Genomic DNA, 14,357 nt, shown 5'->3' on the forward strand with positions numbered 1-14,357 from the left:
ATCACAAAAGAAACAAAATGACACCCGTCATGCCATCGCCATGACAACAGTTATGCCGCTGGTCCTGTTTCAATTAAAACGAACATTACCAGATTTTATCTTAAACAAGGATCATCCACTCCCAACAATCTAATGGGGAGAGTTAGGACAATATGGGAATCATGTGTGTTCCGAGCAAGACCCTCTGTCCCTTTTTGAAGGGTCGCAAATTGGCATATTTGGTTTTTCACAGAAAGAGACTGGAGCCAAAAGTGTTGCCATGGCAACAACACAGGTGTCATTCTCTTTCTTTTGTGGTGCACATTTGTGGTGCCAAGTTTGAAGAACACTGCTCCAATATTCCTAGAGATATTCTTGATTCAGTGTTTTACTGTTCAAGTGGAACCACCTATGACGTCATCAATTTCCTCATTTGCATAATCCAAAAGTGTAAATATCTCTAGAACGAAAAAAGATATTCTAAAAAGGGAAACGCCATTCTTCTTTACTTTAATAAGCCTTTCAAAGAAGCAGCAATTATTTTTTACTTCATAGGCACTTTAAACGGCACATGTGAGCGAAAATGAACAGGAAATGGAATGAACCAAATCTCGTTTTGTTCAGAAAATGCGGTTTGAAAGAGCGTCAGGATTAGGACATGTGGGCTGGGTGGGCAAGTGGGTGCCACACCCCTTCCACACCCCTCTTACCTTCTGATGCCAACAAAAAAATATGAGAGAACGTGGGAAACAAAGAGAGTTTATGGATAATTCTGTCAATCAATATATTGAAGAAGCAATGTTTTGACAACATTATACAAATGAAATATATTTAGCTTTTTTTGGCAAAAAGGTTTTTAAGTTGTAGAGCAACTTGTAGAGGAATGTGGGGCTGCTTTTGGTGTCCAAGCTATCATGCTCACGGGGTTAGGTTTAGTTATTCTGCACCTTGCAATCTAAACTTTGGAATGGTTCTATTCATACATGACTGATATAAATTATGTGACCTGAAATGGAGGTGACGCCACTGACTTCTACAGTGGTGATATGACCACATAAGAAACATTCCATCTATGCTAAGACTCTCCTATCATCATTGAAAAAATAAAATAAGATAACTCTCTTGACAAGCACCCTAAATTTGTTACTTTTGGCAATCCCACAAAGATCCCAGGAGGCAAAAGTGGGATTTTCAAAAAAGCCTGATTACTTACCTCCAAATTAAATCTGTATTGCTGGAGAGTGCAAGATATCCAATGAACCGGGAAAACTAAAAACAGCAGATTTACTCCCAAGAGTCACTCTCCAGGTTTGTGACTTTATCATAATTATTTCATTAATTTCATCTCATTAATTATGACATGTAAAAGTTAGAGTTTGATGACTTGATGTCAGTAAGCCTTGCTTGCATCAATTTCTTGTGAAAAACAACATTAACAGCCTGTAAAAATAATTTCACTCACATTTGTGCCATACAAAAACAGAGAAATGGTCAGGGCAAAAAAGTCTTTTTCTGGTGACACTTTTTGCCTATTTCATTAACCTGTAATTTCTTGTTTTAAAAACATGTATTTTGGGAAGTGAGAAACGAAAGACAACAACTGTCATTGTGTTTGAAAACCACACAAACAGTATATAAAATTCTGGATTAGTTCTCAGGAGTAATCAATTCACGATGCCATGGGCAAAAGGAGGGGCCAGGGAAAAGAACTGCAAGTATATCATGGAAATAATGGTTTGGTCTTCCTTGACTGATGATCAGGAAGTTAGGCTTTTTATAAACACAAAACCAATTTATATTTACTTGTGAGATTTTAATATCATAATTTCTCAAGAAGAAAACAATATTTCTGGAAACAGGCAACGCTTTCTGAAGAAAACCTTTAAAAGTCCAAGCATATTTTAAGCATTCTGTCCAAAAGGTGAAATGCATTACACGCGGTTACGATTTCAGCCATGACGTAATGTAAACAGAAACCTGACAATACCGAACTTGACCTTGCGTTCATAACAAAGGCCGGCCATTAGAGAAGGGTTAATTTTAGAATCATTGTTTATACTTTGTACCCCACACGGAACACAATGATGTGGCATATTCCTGTCCAGCTGCATGCAGACGATGAAAACGCTACATTTTTTCAATCAAATAACCCACAACTAACGTTCCTTTCAAATTATTTATTTCTTTCATAGTATTTCTTTGTTTTACAAGAATTTCGCGTCGAAATATATTACAAATGCGTGAATTGACAATGATCCGTGTCACGGACTTGCCACAACATATTCTAACAACACATGTTTGAGGATTCTTGCCCATTAGAAAGAATAAAAATATCATACGCAATTCATTTTAACTTGATTAAGATAAAAAATTTAATGCCTTTTATGAAAATATACATTTTTTTAAGTTATACGAAGCAAGATGCAAACATGAGAACACTTGCGCCATGAAATGCTTAGACAACAGCTACTACAGCAACAGCTTTCGAAAAATATGAATTAAGGTAAGAGATGAAGAGATAAATGTATTCACTGTGTGATGACTGTAGTCCCCTTTATAAGAAAATACGAAGATGAAGGTTAAACATTCAAAGATCGGACGATCATTCCAATTATTACGTAAGCCAAAGCTTCGTCACAATATAAATATTCGCGCGAGAGGAGAACTTTAAACGCAGGCGTATAAAGAGCACGCAGCAATAACAAAGGCAAAAATGGCCAAAAATAACGACAAACACTGTACGAAAACACAGCTAAAAAGCCTCTACAACAGTCTGTGACCAGCTGAACACGCGGCCGACTGGCTGCACTTGAGGGAGACATTGAAAGGAGTCCAGATTCGATCCAATTGTAGAGGTCGCTCTAGGAATACTAGAAAGTCCAGAAAAGCTGCTGCTAAACACGTTAACAAGTCCTGAGATGTCCATAGGTTCTTGATAATTCAGTTCTTTGACTGGCGGTTCGTTCTCGCTTTCAGTTTTCAAGCGTTTGTTCTCAACCGCGTGGCTGTCACAAGGTTCATTACCATACTGTGATCGCGCCCGTTTCGAACCGGTTACACATTTTACTTCAGTTTTCCTCTCTATCCCACGCACATTATCACCTTTTACGGCTTTTTCGATGTCCACAACCTCCACATTGCCCTTCCTGACAATTCTGGGCACGCTTTGTTCCATTTCCGTGACTCTTTCATTTGATTTTGCCGCGGAACGAACTGTATGTGTCGCATTTCCTGCCTCCACGGATCCACCCGGAATATCGGGCGTCATTTTCGATTTGTCAAAAGGCACAATTTCGTTGTCCACAGTGTCTATGTCCATATCGATCTCCACTTTCGATCTGTATGTACAATAAGCAGAGTCTGTTGAGGTTAACACATTGTTTAAGACGTGGGAAACTAGTAAATTACGTCGTAGCACAGGACCGCCACGCCGACGACGCGAGTCCGTTATTTTCGACAGCGAAACTTGGATAATTCTTGTTGCTTCGCAATCCATGTTCACAGAGACGTCTTCAGAGAATAATATTCTCGGTATCTTTGTTTTGAATCGCTTAGATGAGTAGACTTGCCGGTAAATTTGAATTTTTTTAACGACGAAACTCCAATACGACACAGTCGAGTGAAGTTCCGTGAATGAATAGACGTTGAAAAGCGACACGATTGTGAAATCGAGATCGTTCGGACCAGTTCAGCCAATCAGCTACCATTACGTCATACCTCGTTGTGTATAAGAATCAACGTGTCGAAAGCAACTAACCAATCAGAACGTGGAAAACAAAAGCCTGACGTTCGTCGATACTATATTTAGAGATGTTTTGTTCAGTTGCTATGGGTGAGGTTCGTTTGGCGGGAGATGTTATCCAATGAATATTGATAAGATTCGACCGGAAATTACTAGAATACGGAATACGTGAGACGGTCGACGTAAGCACTCTCAGGAAAAGGCGATTTTAAACAGTAATTAATCGCTTCGAGGCGATTCTCACCTGTTTCAATGAAAATAAGATAATATTCCTAAACTGATATAAAAATATGTAAACCGTTAAACGTTTTAAACCTGTACTGAACATCAAAGTTTATAATCACTGATGACGTTGTCTCCTGTCAGCTTTACGTGTTTAGGCAGGTGAGTGCCTCCGGCTTACAGCGATGATCAAGCCCTGGATCAAGCAGAAAAAACTTTTCTGACGTTGGTTTAAATATAAAAATACGGCATCGTAAAATGACACATCATCCAATTGCAAGGATTGTGAACCTACATGAAGAAACTTTTGATGCGCTTGATGTTGACTGCTGTGTCAATTCTGCTGCGCTGTTGTTACGGCACACTTTAGAAGGGTAGGGTGGGAAGTGGTAAGTGGGAGGGCTCCGTTAGTATGAAATAATTCTGAGGAAAAGAAAACTGTTTCTTGACGGCTGAAGCCGGTGAACTGAAATGTAAACATGCGAACATTCATGATTACGATTTCAGAGCACCAATGGAATAGATATTCTCATTGTTTAGCAAAAAGAGATTATTTTATTTTAGCATATCTTTTGTAATGATCGTGTTTAGCGTTCGTACTCAACGTTTCGTGACACTATGGCATAACGCAAGTCTTTCGCTACCGTGACTTACATTCGAATTAGACTACGAGTAGCCCCCAGGATTTCGCGCGGCCATTTTTTTCTCGCGGTTTTCTTTCGCGTCACGCACGCGGTGTTCTTTCGCGTCACGTACGTCGGACAAAGCGAAAGAGGGACTACTCGTAGTCTACATTCGAATGCTCAAATCAGCTAAACATAATTAACCCTTGGGTCTCCTCGCAAGCAAGACATATTTAGCAGGTAATTAGTAATAGTAATTGGTCCGAGTGGAGTACATTTCAGGGAGTAATCGCGCGAGTAATTTCAAAATCGGACGAGGGCGAAGCGAGCACGATTACTCCCTGAATTGTACGATACGAGATCCAATTACTAATTAATCGTATCTATAACAAATTTCGGAATTAAAATTCTCTTTTGAGAACTTCTTTTGAGCGAAAACGTCTGTTTCGCTTTTCATAAGTTTTGAAATCTGTAGGAAACATCGCGAAGAAATCCATTAAGGGCCCATTAACCGATCTTTTCGAGCCGTTGCTAAGGAAAATTTATTCTCATACAACCTCATCATTTTTAGTTAGTTCAGAGTTATTTCATGTGTTTTAACTTTTTCATGATCAGTAAGACTAGTGATGACGTCATCAGGCCACGTCCATAGTCATGTGACTAATACAGAAAAAATGCAAAGGCTCCCAGGCAAATTACTTTATCGGGAATTTTTTCACACTACGCTCTGCACCGATTTTGTTTGATTTCTAGATGGTCAGATTTTGAAAGCATTTCAAAATATTGAAAAGTTCGTAATTCTCTGAAAAAAAGCATGATTTCGAAAAAGGAATGCATAGCTATGTTTCCAACATTGGCCTTAATCGAAATTCGTCGAAAAAGGCTGGATTTAATGAAAAACCGCGTTTCCTTTAGCATTTAAAGAAACCGGAAGTGCGCCCGATAGATATTGGAAGTTACCCTATCAGCGAGTGCGCAATTTACACTACCAGCGCACTTCGGTAAGATCAAACAAAGCCACACGGAGTTAGTTTTTCTCTTTCTACTGCTCTTGTTTATCTGTCTTTCTCTTATTTTGTCTTTGCTTGTACTTTTCTTGCTTTGCATTTTGTGAAACACAAAAAAAACCTTCTAAAATGTAAGCGAATTTGCAAGTTTTTGAGTTGTTATTATTTTCCGCGCTCAGGCTGACGTAAGTAACCGAAAGTGAAATTTCACCTCCTTAGCAACGCGCGCGAGCGCGCGCATGATTCGGTTAATGGGCCCCTAAAGCGCGCGTAATTGTGTGAATAACGTGGATATCCAATTACAGGTATCTAATTACAAAAAGTTCAAATTAGATATCTGTAATTGGACACCCACGTGATCGCGCGCCGATTACGTGACTTATTATACACTGTAGTCACCATCTGTCTTCTCATTGGCTAAAAGCCTACAGTTTATTCTGGGAAGCAGTGCAACCTACAGATTAGTGAGTAATTCGTAGGTTGCGCACGCAATTCTAAGACCAATGTCAAATTCTCGGTAGTAGTTCGTCATGTGCGGTCATCCGAGCCGAGTAAGTTGCGGTTCTTTTCAGAACTACCATCACAGACGATCACAATGAGTTCAAACTAAATCGCCAATTATGGGGGCACCAAATGATAACGAGGGAGGCACGGTACAACCCACCTTGAAGCTGAGTAGAATCTGGATATCAGTATGATCTATGACGGGACGGGTCGAGGATGCCAAGGGAAACAAAAGGAACAAAGTCTAACGGACCTGTTGGAACCACTACCTTGTGGTACAGGCACAAACATACGTTAATATGTATACACGACTTGTTGCATACGGTGCTCTGATATATTGAAAAATCGAATTTTATTTGCACAATGTCATTGGCTTCATTGCCGAGAAGCCCCTATCTATAAATATACGTTATATTAAGTTTTAAAATGTACTATATAAATAACCGAGCTGGGCGCATTCTTTTGCTGACTTCAGCCGGAGATGTTGGCATTGGATACATCATGTAGTACAGTAACAGAAGTAGAGCTTCAATTAAATCATGAGACTTCCGCATGTGTCTTTCCCGTGTTCTCCGACTCCCATAGTTTCAAATCAGGCCCTTTGTTTGATTTTTTGTTCAATTTCGCCTTCAATATAATTCTATCCAAGAAAGTAGTCTGCTCGCAGCTTTGATATTTTTGGCAGTAAACGCTATTGAAGTAATACTTTTGTTGTTGTGAATTTTCTTAGAAATTTTCTTAGTACGCCTTGTAAGCATGTCAAAATTGAACGGTTCACGAGATCTATTTTTCATCCTTAAAAGCCCAGAATGATGTTGGTTTATCGTTTACTGCACGATAGCGTGTCACAAACGAAGTGAAGCTCGACACACAGTTTCCTATAAAGTGGTCAGCCATGGTTAATACAGCTAACTCCACTATTGGATCACTGATTTCATCTGAAGGATCTCTCCTGTGCACAGACACCTGCAATGACAAGATCAATTATTGTCACGAGAAAGAAATATATATCCAAAGGGTGAGATGTAACAATAAGTTTACGATTTCGATTGGTGCACCAGAAGTCTTACAAGTAAACCAAGCCTGTAGCACTTCATCTGGTCTTATGGTCTGGGTAAGGGTACAAGTCCCAAAAAGGATTTAGTGTCGTTAGTGACTCACTGGTGTCGGTGTGGTTTGAATCACATTCAAAGTTCGACCACCGACCAATTTTGTTTTCCTGTGTTGGTATAAGTCGGTAGAAAAGTGCTTGCAATAAAGGGTGAAAAAAGCCTTTTACAGTGGGCTGTTACAGCTAGTTTGTAGGTAATACAGTGAGCAGTCCCAACCGGTCCTGTGGTTTGTTAATGGACGATATTCAGCAATGTCTTTGTTATACCAACGTTTCTCGTCCCTCAGTTTTGGTCAGTCGGTTTCGTGTTCTGGTTTCTACCAGTCTCTCCGATGCTATCGGTCCCACATTTCTCCCAAAAACAAAGTAAGAACTTTTCCGATGGAAATTTCATGTCATTCTTCATTCAATGTTCCATTCTTGAAGTGAGGAGTTCTGATGATTAAACACAAACCGCATCTTGACAAGAAACTGAGCTGGAATGAAATACCGCACCTGCAGATATCTCGGCCACACCCTACCGCCGTTGTTCAAAACAAACGAAACAGTTACATACCTTCAACGACTTCAGAGCGTTTGAGAGTTCCTTTATCATTGGATCATTATCCGTTGCAACAAATACTCTTTTTGCTTTAGCTTTCTTCACAATCTTTTTCGTTTTCTTGAGGATTTCACTCTTTGGTGGAAAGCACATCTCGTAAGTGAGTTTCTTGTTGGAGCCAGGCTGGATGCACTGCGGTGACGCAAAGAAGGAAGTGGTGTGTGGGTCTTTCACATGCTCACAAGCTCTTTCCTGGAAAGAAAGGTTGTCACATGAATAGCGTTATTGTAGACTAAAAAGGAACTGAAGACCATAAAACAATTTAAATGAAATCAATATGACAGTTCTTTAAATTTTGAATTCGAGATTTTGTCAATTCTCTTGGATCTGGCCTCGTGAAAACTGTGCATCGCTTTTTCTTTTGCTTTCTTTAATTCTTCTTTGGAGATCACATAAACAGGGATTATTGCTTGCACTCTGTTCGTTCAATTATACACACTGATTAAGTTTTCTAAAACCTTGAATTGAGTGGCCCCTAAAACACCTTAAAAGCGATTTTCTTAATACCCTTTTCTTTCCTTCAGCTCGTGAAATCCCTGCCCTTTAATGTACTCCCAGCCTTAAAAAGGACCTCTTCCAGACGGGGCCTTCCCACAGTCTAGTGTACATGTATTTTAGAAAGCAAACCTGGCCCCAGCACCTACTTCATCCAGCTATACTTACAAAATCTATGCCATTACGAAGATGGATACCAACAAATGGTTCGTTCTGCAGGATGCTGGTTAAAAACTCCTTTGCTTTCTTTTCGATCTTCACTGACCACTGAACAAACTTCTGTAGCCACCTGTCTTTTTCATGCACCGGGAAGGAACCAGGGGCTCCCATCAATGCTATTACAGGATATTCTGACACTGGGAATCTACAAACCAGTCAACAAACGATATAACCTATAAATGAGATCATCCATAAAAGAATGAAAAGGCACTGCTACACAAAAGGAATGTGGTGTAAGTAAAGTTTTAGCTAGAGATACTTGGGGGCCCTCTTACAGTATTCGCCTCAATTCTGACAAATGTCCACTCACATTTGTGGGGAGAAACAAACTCCACTGAATTTAATTCTTTCAAGGGAAACGTTGGTGACAAATCCAGATATGCTCAAAGACGGGCAGGACAAGGGTGGATGAAGTGAAATGGTAGGCCCTTTTATTTCTTGTTCACAACAGAGATGTCTTGCAGTGAAAGCTGGTGAAGGTTAGCCCTTTAATCCCAACAAAAGACGGGGTGGTGGGGGAGGGGGGGGGGGGGGAGAATTCCAGCCCTTTAAGACTTTTTTTTTAGCAAAAGGCAGGGATGTGCATCCCAGGTCAAGATCTGTCCCATAAATTTTACCCTTAGATATTTCCTTTAAACAAACTCACATAAAGGATTCCATGAGTAGTTGTACAAAACTAGAAAATATTTGTTTTGATACAAAATGTACTAGACATGGTGAATTTCCAAAATGTCTGAACACAAGGCTCTTAATAATTTATCAACATACATATCCCCATTTAATCAAATTATCAAACTGAGTAAAAAAATCCCTCACATCTTTACTTAAAAAGACACAGAACAACCAATTACCTTGTATCCCATCCATCCCTGGCCCAGTCCTGGTCTGTATTCCACAGCAACCCAGAGTGTTCCCGATAGTCGTCAAAATTAATATGAAAGTGATCCCAGAAGGGACCAAAAGGATTCCCATCCTTCATTCCACACCTTTGATTATCTCGAAACGAGTAACAGAAACCTGTGAAAGACCATCATAAAGTTAAGAGTAAATCGTTAATCAGCAGTCTGATTTCTCTTTATAATATCGATATATTGTGAGGTGCTCAGAAAATGTTCTGAACAAACTAAAGCTGAACTATAGTTACACAGAAAAAGAGAGCTTGTAAGTCTGCAACTATTTTCAATAGTTTCACAGTGCCAATTTCTTTCTGTAAACGTTTCCTAATGAAGTATTTTATCGTACCACTGAAGTTGGCCAGCCAATATTAACCTTAAAATCTTGGAAGTGACCAAATATTTATTTTAATTAATGATTGGCTGGGTGACAGGTTTCAATAAAATTTACATTCACAAGCTTAGAACATATGAATAGTAGATGTGAAAGACATTTACCTATCAAATATGTCATACCATAATATTAAATTTTTTGTACATTATGGTATTCTTTGTTACTCAGCTTTAAACTGGCTATAGATAGTAATATATTATTAAATAAATTCTTTGGTCACATGTCAGGACCAATTTTGTCCAATTAGTATCCAAGAGAAAAATTCATGATAATTGTTTTCCCTCAAAAACTTGATTTGCAGGCAAACTGAAATTATTTAAGGCAGATCAACCTTCAGCAATTGTGAAGATATCTGTTATTATACCTACATGTATTTGAATGTAAAAATGCTCTTACACTCTAGCTTGTTTTTAAAACAAATAAATTAAGGGGTTAAGAATGAAAGGAATAGTGTAATTGTGGCAAAACAGAATACAACCTATCCGCTGTCCAGGTGGCCATACTCTCGGTGCAATGTCTTTCATAAATGTCTCCATCGTAATAACATTGTGATAAGCTTCAAGAGGCTTAACAAGAAACCAGTCATCAAAAGGCACTCTATCCTGTGAGAAAAATATATTCTATATTAAATTAATGTAACAGTAATACACAAAAAATGCTCTTAAATACATGTAGTTTTTAAATCTCTCACATTAAGTAGCTCCATAGTGGGTGATAGAAGATATTTGAAGTACACAAGGCCACATTATCACACTTAATTCTCCTTCAGAATTATGAGGGTGGATTCATGCATGGAATTTTCTTTTTAATAGGATGCAATCATTTGAAAAAGATGCTGTAAGTTTCTATAAGAACATTACCAGCATATAGGCTTAACAAAAACCCAAATTTATCCAGAAAACCATTCCAGGGAGGGACTACCATATAAAAGTTAAACAGGGATGCTTGTGGGAAAATTTCAAAAGAACCCCTAAAAAGGACCAAAAAGTCATTTGAATCACCCCTAAGAGATATCAATTCTAAAAGAACAGATCAACTGATATTTTAATCATAGCTATAGAGTAAGTTATATATAGTGCTTGTTTTATTTTCTTACTCGGTACCCTAAAAGGTACCTCGATAACTCTCTAGCAGTGGTCACTTTTGACTTTTACACTCTAGGAGGTACCACAACACCAATTTTAACCCCTAATAGGTACAAAAAGCACCTCCCAACGTCATTCCACACTGTGATTATTAAAAGACCTAAGTGAGTGAACATGTTAAGAATATAAATTTGTAAGCATGAATACATTTATATGTATTTATTTAGATAGTTTCAGGAAAAGCATCACAATGATAAAGTTAACTTACAGAACCACCTATTTTATGGCTTGGATACACTATCCAGGGGGGTAGTATAAGAGTTCGCTTCAACCCCTTTGCAAATGCTAAAGATCCTAAAAACTGGTCTGCTTGATTTCCAAACCTGCCTAATTGAGAAAAAAATAAAGGACATGATGTATTATTTAGAAGCTAAACTAGTGGGCACCAATGAGAGAATTTGAAAAGGTGGCATACAATTTATTTTCTATCCATAATCAGGAGCCCATTACCCAAAGCATGCAACTTCCCCTGATATTATATTCATGCACTGCCATTTTCATAAGTAGATTTTTAGATATGCCTTTCCTACAAAAATTACTGTGACGTACAGGTGACACCTGCATTGTACAAAATGGCAGCCAAGCTACATTGCATTCATATGCTATTCTGTTCTCTCAGAAATCTCTGAAGAAGGTTCCTCGCATGCTTCCGCCATATCTGTTTCCCATTTGGGCAAGTTCTCCTAGTTACGTGTTAACAGTCTGTCACACAATCACTTGTGATTGGTTACCCAGAATTTGCATTCAGTGCACTGAGTGAACACTTTCAGTGAGTTATGACTGATCCCTGTTTAAAGATTTGTTGTAAAGTTAACAAATGGCATAAGTTTGTCTTGCTGATTTTTTTAAAGCTGTCTGTCTTAATTTCCTAACAATAATGAGGGGGGTGTAAGGGTTTGCGGTGATGCGGTTTTGCGTTATTTTTGGTGCGGTTTTGCGGTAATTTTCGTTTTAACTCGCAGTATTGCGGTTTCAAAACATGAAGCGGTTTGTGGTTATTACAACCTTTAAGTCACAGTTTTCGATGAAAAAAAAAAAATGTCTGCGGTGATAACACTCTTTAGAACAGTCAGCAGGTGGTCGGTATCCGGTTGTTTTGCATGCGCCAGCCAAGTGTTTTGTTTTACAACACATCAGGGTTCATTATATCAGCTTACAGTTTAACTCTGTGGTTTGCAATTAACAATCGTCTTCTCCACTGAACGTGAACTCTGTACGAGACAAGAAGGTCACAATTCCAGAAGTAAAATTTATTCCGCGTTCCACATCTAGCACAGGGTCGTCCAAGGTAATCAGTCACCCAATGCAAGACGTACAGGATCAGTGACAGAGTTTTTCAAAGTCAAGGGAGATATCAGTACTCGTTCAAGTACATGACCCACATACTTGGCATTTGGTTAGTAGTAAATAGAGTATAACAGTGTAGTACAATATACCGTTAGCATTATGATAGTATGTTTAATACTAACGTACAATGTTATCAGAATATATCACAAGTCTTTCTGACGTCAACAATCATATTGTGGCCTCTATGTACAAGCGGTTTCGGTATTCAGGAAAAAATCTGATGCGGTTTGCGGTTTCTTGGCATATTTCTGTGCGGTTTTGCGGTTTTCAGACCCGCCTTAGGACCCCCTCAATAATTTAACAATATACCTTTCTTGTCAAACTGATAATACATGTATAACTGATGACTTGCAATCAGGAAGCAATGTAAATCCACTCTTAAACCTTCTGGCTATGAGGACTATTTATTTCCCAGGAGCACATAATTTGAGATAGAGCTTAACTCAGAGTGGCAGCCCATAAGGCTATAGTTTGACTGTGTGGGAGAGGGAGGGTAACTAATAAATTTAAAATTTAGCGAAATACAGGTAGTCTATCCATTCACCACTCATTTTTTGTACTGCACTTTGATCAATCAAATTGTACCATTCATCAGCACTGAAAGTCTTCACTAACTGAAAATTACTCAACAGCTTGCATTAGGTGTGACCTTGCCAATTTCAAACTTACAGTGTAAGTATTCAAATTTCTGAGAAGTTACCTGCATCAAATTGAATACACAACATATTAGTTATTTAAATATGAAAATAGAGAAAAAAAGGTGGAAAGTTTATTTTCAGGGTGCATATAGGCTAAATAATTAATACTACCTGTCGAGCAAACATGTTGGCCACTGGGCAAGTTGAGTAAAAAAGTTATCTTAATGCAATAAAAGGTCTGCACTCGGATTTAAGACATAATGAAATACATATCAGAGAGCAAAGGTCTTGCAGTCACTGCTTACTTAAGTTTAAAATTGGATTTAAATTATGAGTACTACCAGTCACTGGTATGAGACACCTCAAGTGTACAGGAAATTTTTCAACTCAAACTAGATCAATAAAAGTTAATATCTGAAAGTTTAAAATCTCTGTTATATTAAACAACATGAAATAACAAAGCTTGTCAATAATATCTAGCAACAACAAATATATCTGGCCAAATTGCAGCTGAGTGAGGTGTTGAACTCAGACTGAAACCAGACTTTGAGCTAAGGGGAGCGCCCAGTTTAGTTTTACTTGCCCTGCCGGCTTCTCTTCCTTCAGTCATTTCTTCTTTTTTCACCCAAAATAAGTGGGGCGCCTCCCCTAGATCTGCCACTAAGTTGTTTGCTATAATTTCTAAAAGCAAGGTCTTGTTCTGGGTTCTTCCTTCCTTAGAAATTCCCAACATGGTTTTGACTTAGGCTATGTCAGAGGTTAACATTACGTCATGGAATTTTTCTAAGTGTTTCTATCTGATACCGACCTAAAGCAGCCTGCCACGTGGCTTTGTAAACACCCCCCTTAAAAATATTCTCCGCGATCAGCACCTAACCGAGGAACAGTAACCTACGTAAATGGAAAACATTTTAATTTGTTGATGTTAAGGATTATTGAATTACCAATATTTTCCACATCTTTTTAATTTAAGCTTATCTCGAATAAACATTATCAGCTGATATCAATTAAGCTTGCCAAGTTACTCCAAACCACTTGAGATTACCGTAATGAAGAAATCAAAATAACGTGAATGTTTTGATTTATAAATACATATTGTTATCTCAAGTAAATTATGATCCACGTGTGTTCAAAGCATTATGGTAACTTACCCATACATGGACAATAAACAATGTATCCCGTGGAATGATTTGCTGAGGCTGGAGCAAATGACATCGGCTGCTGCTGTCCCGCCACAAAAGCGATTTTCTCGTCTAGATCTTCGCCTAAATGATCTTCAGCATGACAACGAGGTGAAATTGCTAAGAGTGAAATGAAGAGTGATATCCACGGACAGAAAAAAGTCAAATTTTTCTTCGCAAACATTATCGATCTACAGCTTCACGTGCAGTTGACACAAGTTTACACCAAGAGGTAGGTTACACGAATTCTAAACGT

At 38.4% G+C, this 14,357-nt stretch overlaps 2 protein-coding genes across 2 annotated transcripts; both read right to left on the reverse strand.

Moving 5' to 3' along the window:
* Positions 1-2,293: 2,293 nt before the first annotated feature.
* Positions 2,294-3,603, reverse strand: LOC145493653 (uncharacterized). Its single transcript, XM_081473133.1, has one exon. The coding sequence runs from the start codon at positions 3,473-3,475 to the stop codon at positions 2,732-2,734; it is 744 nt and encodes a 247-aa protein (XP_081329259.1). The 5' UTR covers positions 3,476-3,603; the 3' UTR covers positions 2,294-2,731.
* Positions 3,604-6,412: 2,809 nt separating this feature from the next.
* On the reverse strand, positions 6,413-14,292 carry LOC145493617 (GDP-fucose protein O-fucosyltransferase 1-like). Its single transcript, XM_081473107.1, has 7 exons — positions 14,072-14,292; positions 11,144-11,262; positions 10,269-10,392; positions 9,355-9,520; positions 8,453-8,648; positions 7,745-7,981; positions 6,413-7,043 (listed from the first exon to the last, which is right to left on the reverse strand). The coding sequence occupies exons 1-7, from the start codon at positions 14,283-14,285 to the stop codon at positions 6,861-6,863; spliced, it is 1,239 nt and encodes a 412-aa protein (XP_081329233.1). The 5' UTR covers positions 14,286-14,292; the 3' UTR covers positions 6,413-6,860.
* Between the last annotated feature and the right edge of the window lie 65 nt (positions 14,293-14,357).

This window comes from Orbicella franksi, chromosome 1 (genome assembly GCF_964199315.1).
Source record: "Orbicella franksi chromosome 1, jaOrbFran1.1, whole genome shotgun sequence".
Taxonomy (NCBI): Eukaryota; Metazoa; Cnidaria; class Anthozoa; order Scleractinia; family Merulinidae; genus Orbicella; species Orbicella franksi.